Raw genomic sequence first — 13,167 nt, 5'->3', positions numbered from 1 at the left:
ATGAACCCGAAAACATTTAAACAACGAAGGATCTCACTCCTGGTGGGTGTTGGTTAAGCAGGCGTGCAGCTACCTTAATTAATATCATCTCTTATTTCCCTTGGATCACACCTAAGTTAAACCGTTTCCTGGCAGCAACATTTGCTTCCAGTGGAACCGAATGAGGTGTCATTCATTCTTGCTGAGTGGTCTCTTTATTAGGTGAATGCACACACGATGTGTTGACCCTTGACTCTGTGATATCAGTGCTATGTAATAAGGGTGATGGTGGCTTTTGCCTCTATTTTTTTTGCTGATTTTGCCTTCCTCTTCCACGCTTTTTCTGAGTGATTTCTCCTGCTTTTGCTTTGTTTTTCACTGTTTTTTCGAAGCAGCTGGCAACTCCAGCGCCTTGAGAACCACACAGGTGATTTGCAGCACTTTACAAATCCTGATTGATTGATTGGTGTTACATAATTTCTGTTACCATTGTAACCAGGACTATTTTGTGTTCTTTCTTTTATGTGGACAGTCAGTGTATTTCAGTGTGCAGCTTTCGTTTGCTGGTTCCTTTTCTTGATCTGTGCATTGGGATCCACCGTTGTCAGACTGTCCGCTTCAGTTTCATATGGTGAGTATTAATTCACGGGAAAAAATGGATTCCTGGAATTTGAGGAGAAAGAAAGTGTGTTTTTAGGTCTCGCTAGCGAACACAGCGCATGCCTTGCGAGACTCTATTGCTGCCGCTTTCTGTCCCGAAGGTAGAGAGGAGGTGGCACGCGCGGACAGGAGATGTGCACGCGTACGGACAGGAGATGTGCACTCCGTACGCGTGCACATCTCCTGTCCCCGGAGGCTGGCAGCGCGCGCATCACACGCTTTGTTTCCCTCCCCCCGTCGGCTCCACGGAGCCAGCTTGTTTTTATACCTGGAAAGAGATGCTCGTAACATGTGGAGTCTGGGCATGATGTTTTTGTTTATTTATATTTTTTTGTGAGCGGGTGAGTCCCTCCCTCGTTGAGGTGTCTGACCCCCTTTGAGGCTGGGAGTTGTTTAATAAGAAGGCTTGCAATTGCTGCTGTCTGGCGCCTCCCTTTCCCGTGCGAAATGTTCACTTCCCCCCTTCAAGCAAGGTGATACAAATCAATCCAGAGCCGCTGGTGGCTGCAGATGTGGAGAGCAGATGTACTGCACGTGTGGAGCTGCTTCTATTTTATTTTTGTCAAGGATTGCTAATATCTACCAGGTTTGCAAGCAGCAAAGATGAATGTTCATGTTTAGTTATGGACACAAAATAAAAACGTCCGCGGGGAGCCAAGGTTGCCAGAGTGAGGGCTTACTCAGAAATTAATCAACGCTACAAAACGATATTTGTCAGCAATATAACGTCAGCCAATGGCCGAGATTTACAGCACTGGCAGCACAGCTGTGCTCTCGTAATGCAGGAGTCAATGGCAAGTTCATTGCTCCCGCGTGCATTAAATGCAAGTAAAGAGTGTCACTGAGGGCCTAGGAGTGAGGGTGAATAAGTGCTGCCACGCATATCCAAATCGAACTTGCACTGCAATATGATTTAATTAAATTACCATCTTTATCTGCACGGGTATGCCTCAAGGCTCACCTGCATACAAAAACTCAAACTCAGATGTGTTTGAAATTGCTATAAGCCGGTGGAACAAATCCACAGCATCAAAAATCGTCAAACATGACATCACATGAATTTGATAAATTTTTAAGACACATCTATGAGACGTCACCATCCAGCCATTCTCCCACGGATGCAGGCAGCCACTCTTTCTGTTTTCTTATTTTCTGTTGTATTCTTGGTGGTATTCTACCCATTTGATTTCACATACTTGACCCACATGCTATATCATTCTTTTTTTAAATGCTTTGCTACTTTTAATTCATTCAAAAGTGTAATCTGTAATCAAGAGCATTAACAATATCGAAACACAGTATCAGGCACTGTAGACACTGCTTAAGATGTCAGGAGACTGTCGTTATTTTCTGCTAATGATTATTTAACCCGTGTGCAAGCATTTACTTAAATAGAGAATAATTTTAAAATGTATCACTATTTTTACCCTTCCTTAAAAGTAGACAAGAAAATGCTTAATGTCCGTGGAAACAACCGTTATTTAAAAATAAAAAATAGCTTAACTAACTCTCCTTGAATTTCTGCAGTTGTGGATAAGCCACGTCACCGGTTGCTTCTCTTGGCATCTTCTGCCACTATAACCAGTAACAAGCATTTGCAATGCAATAGGTCTCTCATTTGCAAGATTTTGAGCTATTGGCATTGAAAATGACAATACCTTCTATTTATGTGTTTAAAAAAACCTGCAATAATAAGAGGCATTGTCATTTACAATACCAACAGGTCAAAGTTTTGAAAATGCGAGACCTATTGCATTGCAAATGCTTGTTGTCTTAGTCTCTCTCATAGGTTTTATTTTTGCATTCATTCCACTAAACGTTATCCAAGCTTGGTTGTATGTCCTCTGTGTAACAGGTTTACTGCCTGATCTTTGCAGCCTTTCCAGAGTTGAATCTTGTCCTCCTGGTGGTTCTGATGGTTTGCATCATCACAGAGCTCTTCTCACTAGCAGACTGGAAGTCCCTGAAGAAAGATAGGAAAAGGCAAGATTACCAAGGTACGAGTGGGCATGACAGTTGTAAAGAATGCATGCAATGGCATATTCCCATACTGTAATGATGTGGTAATTCTGTTTCACAAACTGTTATGATTATTATGTTTGTTCTCTTCTAGGTACCACTCTTTTAGGTTACACATGGTAATCCTTTAAAAGTGAATGTGTGTCATAAAAATAGAATGTGTCAATCAAGTCTGCTCACATATGTTTGGCTGCAGCTGACTCTTCTGGTCCAAGTAATTGTAATTGAGTTCTGAACAGAGTTTCATGGAAAGCTGATAACTATGAATTATATCGCTGGACCGACGGAACGTGTGCAATTATGGGAATTTTTTCATTGGTTGGACACATCCCTTTAGTTGTAGTTGTGGTAAATGAGGGGTCTGCATCGTGCGTATAGTACGTTTTAACATCGATTTGGGCTGGCCTATCATACATAATCATTGGACCTTTGCATTTTCATATTATTTCCAGCCACCTTAGTGTTTAATACCGGTCTGATTCAGTGCGCGAAATGAGGGGTCTACATTGCGCTTGTATGACATTTTAACATCGATTTGGGCTGGCTTAATGAATACTATTACTGGACCTTTGCAGTTTCATATAATTTCTAGCGACCACATCGTTTAAGTACTGGATTGATCCAGTGCGCGAATGCACAAGGTTTACTGTGATCTGACGTTATGTTCTTCGGATTTTAAATAATCTTCTGAGGGCCTATATGATGGCCATCCTTACAAGTTTATACCGTAATACTATTCGGAAATAGTATTCAAGTATATGGTTACTTAAGAATCATAGGTTTTCTTTGGTGTCTATAAGAGTGTCTCGTAGTATTCTGTTCGATTATGAAGGATACATATACTTAGTCCATCAGTCTAAGATGGCGCTGACTGTTGGACGTAGACTCTGCCTCATACGAGAGATGCGTGGTCCTTCCTCTATCTTTTTAGTTAGAAGGTATATGACTGTGCTAACTTGATCCCCAACTTGCCCTGAGCTTAACCCTAGGAGCTTTGCTCCCACAACCCTGTGGCCTGCTTGCCAGCTGCCACCAACCGGAGCCCCCCTATCCTCCATAGGATAACATTGGGTCTCAACACTCTGCACCTGTCCGTCCGAGTGCCGCTGAGGGTGCAACAACAGTGCATCACTGAACCTGGGATACCCCAGAACCCTAACTCAAGAGACCGATTACTTACCTTGAAACCGATAACTCATTTTTCCTCATAGGATAACATTGACACTTTTTCTCCCAAAAAGTTTCTAAGTGTCGACTTTTGAAAACTACAAATATTCCTTAAAAATCAGCCGAATAACCAAACACATTTTCTCAACTGTTTTCAGGAATTGTCCCAGTGCTGAATCCAGGATCCAGCACTGACTACGAAAAAGTAACGATAACCTAACTTACGTGCTAAGTGAAGTTCCTCCAATAGGATAACTTTGGTGATTCTATGTGAAAAAGTTTTTAAGTGTCAACTTTTGAAGTGCAATAATATACCTTAACACCTTAGGAGCTTCGTAAATAAACCTCCCCAGTGCTGCGCTGTCCATTATCCAGTGCTGAACTGGACGTCCAGCGGTCGCACGCAGCACTGGGGAGGTAGTGCCCGTGACGACCGTTGGCCGACGGCAGCACTTAAAGGGTTAAAAATCGTACCTTTAACCAAACATTTACTCACCTGTTTTCAGGAAATGTCCCAGGGGTGATTCTAGGATCCAATCCTGTGTTAGCAAAAGTAATCTGAAAAGTAATTAACTGCATTTTACTTAAAAAGCCCAGTCAATTGAATGTACGTATATACCTGCAATGTGTTGCGAATTGCTTTCTTAGAACTGTAACCAAAACCAGTACAAGTTACACTGCTATTTTGAACGTTGTTCATACAAGTAATTTACTACTGAAAAGTATTTTTATGCTTACCTGCACCAGACCAGCTTGGTTCTAGAAATAAAACAGTATATTTTTTATACAAAACAATTGGCCTAGAGTTCAGTTCTTGAGTGTGTGAGGCCATTTGCTGACTGAGTGTGTACATCAAATGCTTTGCACTGTCCTCTGATACTGCCTTACTGCTCGAGCAAGCTACCACTTTAGAGAGTAAGGTTCTATCTAACTTTAGCCTCTGCCAAACCTCTGGAGACCCATGGACTCTATACACACTGTACCTCACTTTGGTGCAGTATATATAGAGCCAGTTTCTTACACTCACTGTTGTGGGTACTGACTGTTTGGTCGGCTCCAAACAGTCAGTACCCACAACAGTTGGTAAGCCCCTGCCCTTGAGCAGGACCAAAGCCAGGCACTTCTGCTTTCTCGCAGTGCGAGAAGCAGAAACATAAATTGGTAGTTTTTACCATTTTATGTTTGATTCCCACACTGCAAGAAAGCAGTGGGGCGACACCCAAACGCCCCTATGGAGGATCCGTGTTTTACTGTCAACGTCTTTGCACCCTTTCTGTTGTGTGCACTATCCTGGATTATCCACATCCAGCAGGGGCAATGGGGTTTTGTCTGAGAAGTGCCCAACTACCAGGGGATTTTCCCCGGGGATACAGGAACTGGATATTAGTGATCTAGAAGAGAAAGGTGGAAGCAGCACATGGGGCCAGTGACGCGTGCTCCATCCTCAGCCACACTTTTCAGCATGTGATGACAATCTGGTTTTGCCAATATTGACCAATCATTAAATCAACAGATTTATGTGAACATAACTTAAGGTATTCAATGAGTATCCTGCTCTGGGTACCTGCCACGGCATCCTCAGGACACGCCACCTCTCTATTATAATATGTTTCAATATTGCCAAACTTATAGGGAACGAGCCAAAGAATTTGCGGTGCAGCTTGTACGGGAATAGTGTAACATATAAACATTACTCAAAGTCTACTCAGATGGTGTTTATGGGAGAACCCAAATTATATTTCATCTCAGTTGGAGGATCTGCTCTTTCACAAATTGCAGTGAGCCTTAGACCTTGGTGGTACTGTATTAATTTTTAGTAGAGTGAGTCGTCAAAGTCATTTGTCAGAGTTCTTTTACATTGTTAACTCCTGTTGGGATCGAATGGTTCATAAGTCTTAGTTATTAAGATTGTTATCAGAATCTTAGGTGGTTGCGAGCATGCACTGACATTCTGTGTTCTTTTGCAGATCCCACTATGGACAAAAGGAAATCTGCTGATGAGGTCAGTGAGGCTCAGAATATGGACATGGAGTCAAAGAAAGCATTGCCAGGTTAATTTTCTCTCTAGTTTTAGTTCTGGTCTTATAATATATAACATGGTCTGTTGTATAATGATCAAGTCTGTGTTGGCTAGCAAGATAGTCAGCGATTGGCTGCTGTGTAAATATTGACGGCAGGCAACATGGCTGCTGGGATTTGGTGTCCTCATCACAGTTAGTAAATCTCAGTTTTCACAAACAAAGTGTCTGCAGCACCATTGCTTGGATAATGTAGTGTAGTGCATTGAGACACTTTACGTTGAAGCAGTCAGCCTCTACTGCCAAACCAACACCGCTTCTTAGAACAACTCATGTACTGAATCCAAGTCAGTCAGGGTTTAGAGTTAACTTTAGTACTGAGATGTCCTTCTTGGAAGTCTCAGATACTGTTGAAACAACGCTGGACACAGGAGGGAAAGCGGTACTAATTCTATTAGACCTTTCGGCGGCTTTCAATACTGTAACCCATGGTTTACTTCTGCACAGACTTCAGGACTGTGGCATTGGTGGCACGGTTCTTAGAGGGTATTCCTCCATCCTCGAAGGCTGCCAGCAAACAGTTTGGTCCCCCCCTTCTCTGCCCCTAACACCCCGTTGAAAGATGGAGTCCCACCAGGCTCTATTTTGAGCCCAACTTTGTTCAACATATATATGGCTCCTCTGGCTATCCTGGCTGAGGAATATGGGGCTCAAATAATATCCTACACTGACGATACGCAGTTACTATTTACCTGCAAGAAGGGCCACACGATGAGAGGTAGTGACATTAATAATTCAAAAGTGTTTGCCTGGTTTCGACAAAATTATTTGCTTTGCAACACAGACAAATCTGAAATCGTCTTTTTTGGTCATAACCCGGGAGAGGAATGGCACAATTGGTGGCCCCAAAGTTTGTCCCCCCGCCCTTCAGTAAGTCTAGTCATCACCGTAAAAAACCTTGGGAGTCAAGCTGGACGATGATATGTCCATGAAGTCCCAAGTGCAAACTGGCTGGCACTTGTTTTGGCCTTCTGAAAATGATGCGGAACTTCCTCCCCCCACTCTCAGTGGAGCACAGAAAAACAGTGGTGCAAGCCCTGGTCACGTCATAGCTGGACTATGCTAACGTTTTGTACCTCTGCCTCCCTGATTATTTATTAGGATGCCTGCAGGTGGTACAAAACGTGGCGGCCAGGGCCAGGACACATATGACTCCTCATTTAAAGTCTCTGCTCTGGCCTCCGGTGCGGAAGAGGGTAGACGTTAAAGCCCTGGGGCTGGCCTTCAAGGCCTTTCACAACATAGGGGCCCCTTACATTAGCAAAAGAATTCAGCACTATGCCCTATCCAGAACCTTGAGGTCTTCAACCCTCCAACTGTCAATCGTGCCGAAGTTCAATCGTTCTCGTATGGGGGGTCACTCCTTTCAAGTGGTGGCCACCAAACTATGGAACAGCCTCTCGTCCTCTATGAGACAGATACAGGATGTCCTCAGCTTCAGGAGAAGTCTTAAAACTTGGCTTTTCCAACACTAATGGAGTCGTAAAGGCGGGTGCAGTCAGTGATTTGTTAAAGTGTCTTTCAGCGCCGGGACACTCTTTAGAGTAGCCGTGCCCTTTACAAATACCCAGTAACATAACATAACAATATCCTAGACTTGTGCCTGATTTCCACCCCACTGGCCCCTAGGTTTTGTGACCCTTGGGAGGCCTTGGAACTACTCTGGATGACTGTGTTGTGTCACAGGGACTTGGGCAAGAATCACAGGACACAGGCCAGGACAACATACTGCCCTCAAATGTTGCCATCCTCGCTGTCCAGGATTGTAGGTACGGAATAGGCAGCAAGCATGAAGGTGGCTGCTGCAGGCTGCCATAATCGCTTCTCAGAACCCTACAAGTCTCTCAACTTCTAAAACTATCCTCAGGCAGGCATGTGGCATCCAATATTTTGCATACTCAATATTGATTGTTCCATCTCACTTGCACAGTTCAAGGGTATGGAGCTAGACATGGTTGTCATGGACAGGGATTAAAGAGGGAGTGCTATCCAGGAATGACCACCAACAGCATAAGCAGAGGTCAAAGATCAATGTGTGTTAGCAAATTTCTTGTATTGGGCCTTGGGTTTTTTTCAGGTTCAAATGTGCTGTGCATAGTGCACAAAGCAAATCGGAATTATGTTTCCTATGTATGTATGGTAACCGTGGAGCACTTCATGGGTCCAGTGGTAAAGGTCTAGGGTGGTATTCATATATTCATCAAAAAGGTGACACAAAGTGCCACATGTTCGGAGTTGTATTCAAATTCAGTTCGCTACAAAGACTCACTCTACTCTTCTCCGTGTGTCAAGAACAAATAACAAAGGTTTTGTCCTTGGAACGGGTTCAGTCGTTCGATCTGTCCATCAACTTGTGGGTTATAGTTGGTGGATAACCTGCCTCCAGTGTCCAAAATGTTGCAAACGCCAAGCAGAAAAGAGGTGTGAACTACGTTGCACTATTAGAAATATTCGGGACACCATGCATGGGTGTAATATTTTGCCGGAGAAAATGGGACAGCTCATTTTCCGTTCGAAGGTTCATTAAAGGAAATAAATTACTCTTGTTGGTAAGATAATCCACTTTCACTATAGAGTTGCATCCATTATATACATTGCAAACATGTGGCTCCAACGCAAAATCCTTGCAGGGGATATAATAATAATAATCATTTATTGAGCGCCTGGCTGCACAAAACTGTGTGTCCCCGCGCTGACTGCAAGTTCAACCCATCCAAAGGCCAGAGAACAGGTAGAGGAGCTAAGCTGTGGGAAATAGATGCGTTTTGAGTTTGGCTCTGAACCTGGTTTCCGATGGCTCCATCCGGAGCTGTGTCATGCACTTGATGGGTCTTGAGCACAGGTATACACGTGCTGATGAACTTCTGTCAATTGCATTGACTAGCAGAAGCTCTGTCGGGCTGCTGCTGTTTTCTTTATCATGAGTTGTCATGCAGTCTTGGCATCATGTAACGAGAAAACATCTCGGTTTGGAGAGATTTAGAGGGTTCGCATAAGAGCAGTTGTGCTATATAAGCCACCTCATTGATTGACAGAGGAATGTGCTTGTGCATTTTTCTCGTCGTCTTGTCTGTTCCTGTACCCACAAGTATTTATTCGGTCTTCTGTTTCAGTTGTACAAGGAAGGTGACTGTCTTTATACAAGCAATTGTGTTTTCAGTGTTTAGTTTGGCCGCCCTCTGTTGTAAAAAGAAGGATGGACAGATGTTAAGTCAGAGTTCTTTTCCTTGTTAACTCCTTTAGGTGTCAGTTGGTCTATCGGTCTTAGTTATTAAGATTGTAATCAGAATCTTAGGAGGTTGCGAGCATGCACTAACATTTTATGTTCTTTTGCAGATCCCACTCTGGACAAAAGGAAATCTGCTGATGAGGTCAATGGGGTTCAGAATATGGACGAGGACTCCAAGAAAGCATTGCCAGGTACTTTTTCTCTCTAGTTCTGGTTCCGGTCTTATAAGATATAACCTGGCCTGTTGGATAATGATCAATTTCGTGTTGGCTAGCAAGATAGTCAGCGATTGGCTGCTGTGTAAATATTGATGGTACAAAAGGGGGTGGTGATGGATGGAGCATCTGAACCAATCAAACACTCACACCCAGTCAAAAGATCTGGGTTTAATCCATCCCCGTTCTTTAGCCCACTCTGCCACCCCAGTTCAGACATGGCTATATGCAAATCAGTCTGACCCTGTGCCTCATGGGAACAGTCCAGCCCGAACTGCCAAGCCATGCCTTCCTTGGACCGGAAACAAGCTTCCGAGGACCGGTTTCTGGCATTACAGTCGTCTTCAGCCCGGCTTGCTTGAATCCAGTGGCAAAGTGAGCAAGGGACTCACGTCTGAGCATACCCTGCCACACTTATGGCGGCCAAAGCGGTACAAAAGGGGGTGGTGATGGACGGAGCATCTGAACCAATCAAACACTCACACCCAGTCAAAAGATCTGGGTTTAACCCATCACCGTTCTTTAGCCCACTCTGCCACCCCAGTTCAGACATGGCTATATGCAAATCAGTCGGACCCTGTGCCTCATGGGAACAGTCCAGCCCGAACTGCCAAGCCATGCCTGGACCGGAAACAAGCTTCAGAGGACCGGTTTCTGGCATTACAGCCGTCTTCAGCCCGGCTTGCTTGAATCCAGTGGCAAAGTGAGCAAGGGACTCACGTCTGAGCATACCCTGCCAACTTATGGCAAACAAAGCGGTACAAAAGGGGGTGGTGTAAATATTGATGGCAGGCAACATGGCTGCTGGGATTGGGTGTCCTCATCACAGTTAGTAAATCACGGGTCTCACAGACAAAGTCTCCGCAGCCCCATTGCTTGGGTAATGTAGTGCAGTGCACTTGAGACACTTTACGCCAAAGCAGTCAGCCTCCACCGCCACGCCGACACAGCTTCTTAGAATATCTTAGACTTGTGACCGGTGATGGTCGATGTTGGATAATCTTTTCATCTGATTCTGCAATCCACACCGACAAGGGACATGAAGCGCCAGCATTGTTTGTTCTATTATTAGTCGAGTGTAAAGTTGAAGTCTGAGAATATAACACCACTGCCTGTTGTCGTGGAGTAAGAGCTCTGATGGACTTTGCAAAAAATGTATTTTCTGATGGCCAGTTTAAATGATTACCATGTTAACTTATTCAGATTTGGAGAACGCGCTATCACTCGGGAGGGTATCCTGGCGCTGAGCAGGGGTGAACCTAGCCACCCATAGAGCCTAGTGGGCTACTCGAAAAGCCAGGACTTCAGCTTAGTTCAGAGGTCTGAAGTGAGGAGGAGGCTCTTGTGTGTAGTGGCAGATCTGGACTCCTACATGCACACATTCCATGCATACAAAAAACCAGATGAGCGACGGTATCCAGAAGGTTTGTGAAAGCAGGTACGATTGAGGTGTGCTGGACCAGTGTTCTGTCTGTAGTGCCTTGAAAGTATGTGTGAGGAGTTTGGATTGTGCTCCTTTTTGCAACCAGTGAGCTCCTTCGGGTGTGGTGTGAGTGCGGCGTGGGAGGTTGAGAGTGATTCTGGTTGTGGAGTTCTGAGTGGTCTGCACCCTTCTGGTGAGTTTTTTTGTTGATCCCGGCAGAGAGGATGTTCCCATAGTCCAGCTTGCTTGTGACGAGGGTGTGAGTGACATTTTTCTAGGTGCTAATTGGGAGCCTTTTGAAAATCTTCCTCCGCATCTTCAAAGTACGTAAGAATGATGGGGTGACAGCGTTAATTTGGGCAGTCATGTTGAGGTTGCTGTTGATAACCATCTCGAGTTTCTTGGTGTTGGTGACGGGGGTGGGTGTCGGTCCTACCTCGGATGGCCAAAAAGTGGAGCCCGAGGGTGAAGTGTCCTTCCCAAAGACCACAATTTTAGTCTTGACGATGTGACCCATCACATAATCTCTCTATTCCTCAAACAATCTCTCAATCACCTCCAGTTCACCAAGTGCACGTTGGCATGGATGAAAGACCTCTGATTGGATGACCGCACCATATAACAGCCAGTAGCAGGATAGAGGTATCTTCATCAACTGTAAAGTGCAGATTGGTATCCAGAAGGCACAAGAAGGCTGATGTTTGCACTTAATCTCATCTCTCCTAACTATTTATTCCACCAACCATTTTCTTGAACTCGCACTAATGACCACACCTAACCCATATTAAATTAATCTAGCATAGACTGGTTTCCTTCAGTGTTTTATTTCGTCTAGCATGGTATGGTTTTCTTGAGCGATGTTTATTTTAATCTAGTTTAAATGGTTTCTTTGCATGTTTTATTGTAATTCAGCATGGAATGTTTTTTTTAAGTGTCGAATAATTTAATCTGGCATGCATAGTTTCCCCGAGCATGATTTAATGTAATTTGGCGTGGAAAGCCTTCCTCAGCGAGGTTTAATTTGACCTGGTATGAGATGGTTTCCCTGTGCTTAGTTTAATTTAACCTAACATGGAATGTTTTTTTATGAGTTGCTTCAGTTTAATTTGAAATGGGATGGTTAGTTTGAGCGTGGCTTAATTAAATCTAGCATGAAATGGTTTGAGGGTGGTTTTATTAGGTCTCGCCTGGCGTTGCAGCGCACATGCTATGCGAGGGCTTTTTGGAATCAATATGGTTTCAGAAGTCGTGTTTCTGCTCCACCTGTAATTTTCATTGGTGTGCTATTTTGTCGTCATTGATTACGCTGAACTGAGTGTGATAATTTTACCAGAGGCTTTTTAGTCCCTCCTGGTTGCCACCCTGTCCTCTTTTGGCCCCGCCCACCCAGACTGGATCTTTTACCGGTTTCTGGCATTTCCCTTGCTCACTGCACCATCAGGATTCAAGCAAGCCGGGCCGAAGACGGCTGTAATGCCAGAAACCGGTCCCCGGAAGCTTGTTTCCTTTCCGGTAAAGAATTGACTTGGTAGTTTGGTCTGCCCTGTTCCCATGATGCACTGGGCCAGGGTCAGACTAATTTGCATGTAGCCAGGTTCTGAACTGGGATGGTGCAGTGAGCTAAAAAACGGTGATGGATCAAGCCCTGATCTTTGGACTGGGTAGGAGTGTTCTGCTTAATTCAGATACTCTGTCCATCACCACCCCCTTTTTGAATCGTTTTGGCCACCACAAGTGTGGAAGGGTATGCTCAGATGTGAGTCCCTTGCTCACTGCACCATCAGGATTCAAGCAAGCCGGGCCGAAGACGGCTGTAATGCCAGAAACCGGTCCCCGGAAGCTTGTTTCCTTTCCGGTAAAGAATTGGCTTGGTAGTTTGGTCTGCCCTGTTCCCATGATGCACTGGGCCAGGGTCAGACTAATTTGCATGTAGCCAGGTTCTGAACTGGGATGGTGCAGTGAGCTAAAAAACGGTGATGGATCAAGCCCTGATCTTTGGACTGGGTAGGAGTGTTCTGCTTAATTCAGATACTCTGTCCATCACCACCCCCTTTTTGTAACATTGGTGGCCAGCGGCGCGATCCGAACCAACGCGTACCGTACAGATAATAACTCACCCTACGAGTAAACCACAATGACGACCAAAGAGAGCGGATCTGCAGAGAAGTTCCAGATGGAAAAGCTGGAGGAATACAACCACCGAGAGCTAAAACAATTTTGCATGGACTTAGGCATTGCTACCACCGGGCTAAGCACAAAAGAAGACTTCAAAAACGCCCTAGAGGCCTGGACAGAGACGAATACCGCCACACCCCGGGACCTCGAAGCCCCGGAAGTCAACACCACCCTGACGGAAGAACGGAGAACACGTCCCTCCCGAGAAGAGATCCAGGAGCG

The 13,167-nt window shown here is 44.7% G+C and overlaps 1 protein-coding gene across 3 annotated transcripts in view; it reads left to right on the top strand.

Annotated features, from left to right (window-relative positions):
- Positions 1–13,167, top strand: part of LOC144821552 (uncharacterized) — a 57,739-nt gene that overhangs the window by 17,662 nt on the left and 26,910 nt on the right. For 2 of the 3 annotated variants that reach the window (XM_078678734.1, XM_078678733.1), the window contains exons 5-8: positions 512–610; positions 2,517–2,636; positions 5,793–5,876; positions 9,240–9,323. In XM_078678734.1, coding sequence (XP_078534860.1) covers positions 512–610; positions 2,517–2,636; positions 5,793–5,876; positions 9,240–9,323 — 387 coding nt within the window. The remainder of the gene's footprint in view (positions 1–511; positions 611–2,516; positions 2,637–5,792; positions 5,877–9,239; positions 9,324–13,167) is intronic. The other variant, XM_078678735.1, reaches the window with a different exon arrangement.

This window comes from Lissotriton helveticus, chromosome 2_2 (assembly GCF_964261635.1).
Source record: "Lissotriton helveticus chromosome 2_2, aLisHel1.1, whole genome shotgun sequence".
NCBI lineage: Eukaryota > Metazoa > Chordata > Amphibia > Caudata > Salamandridae > Lissotriton > Lissotriton helveticus.
The sequence above is the reverse complement of the archived record's forward strand: the minus strand, read 5'-3'. Positions and strand labels throughout refer to the sequence as shown.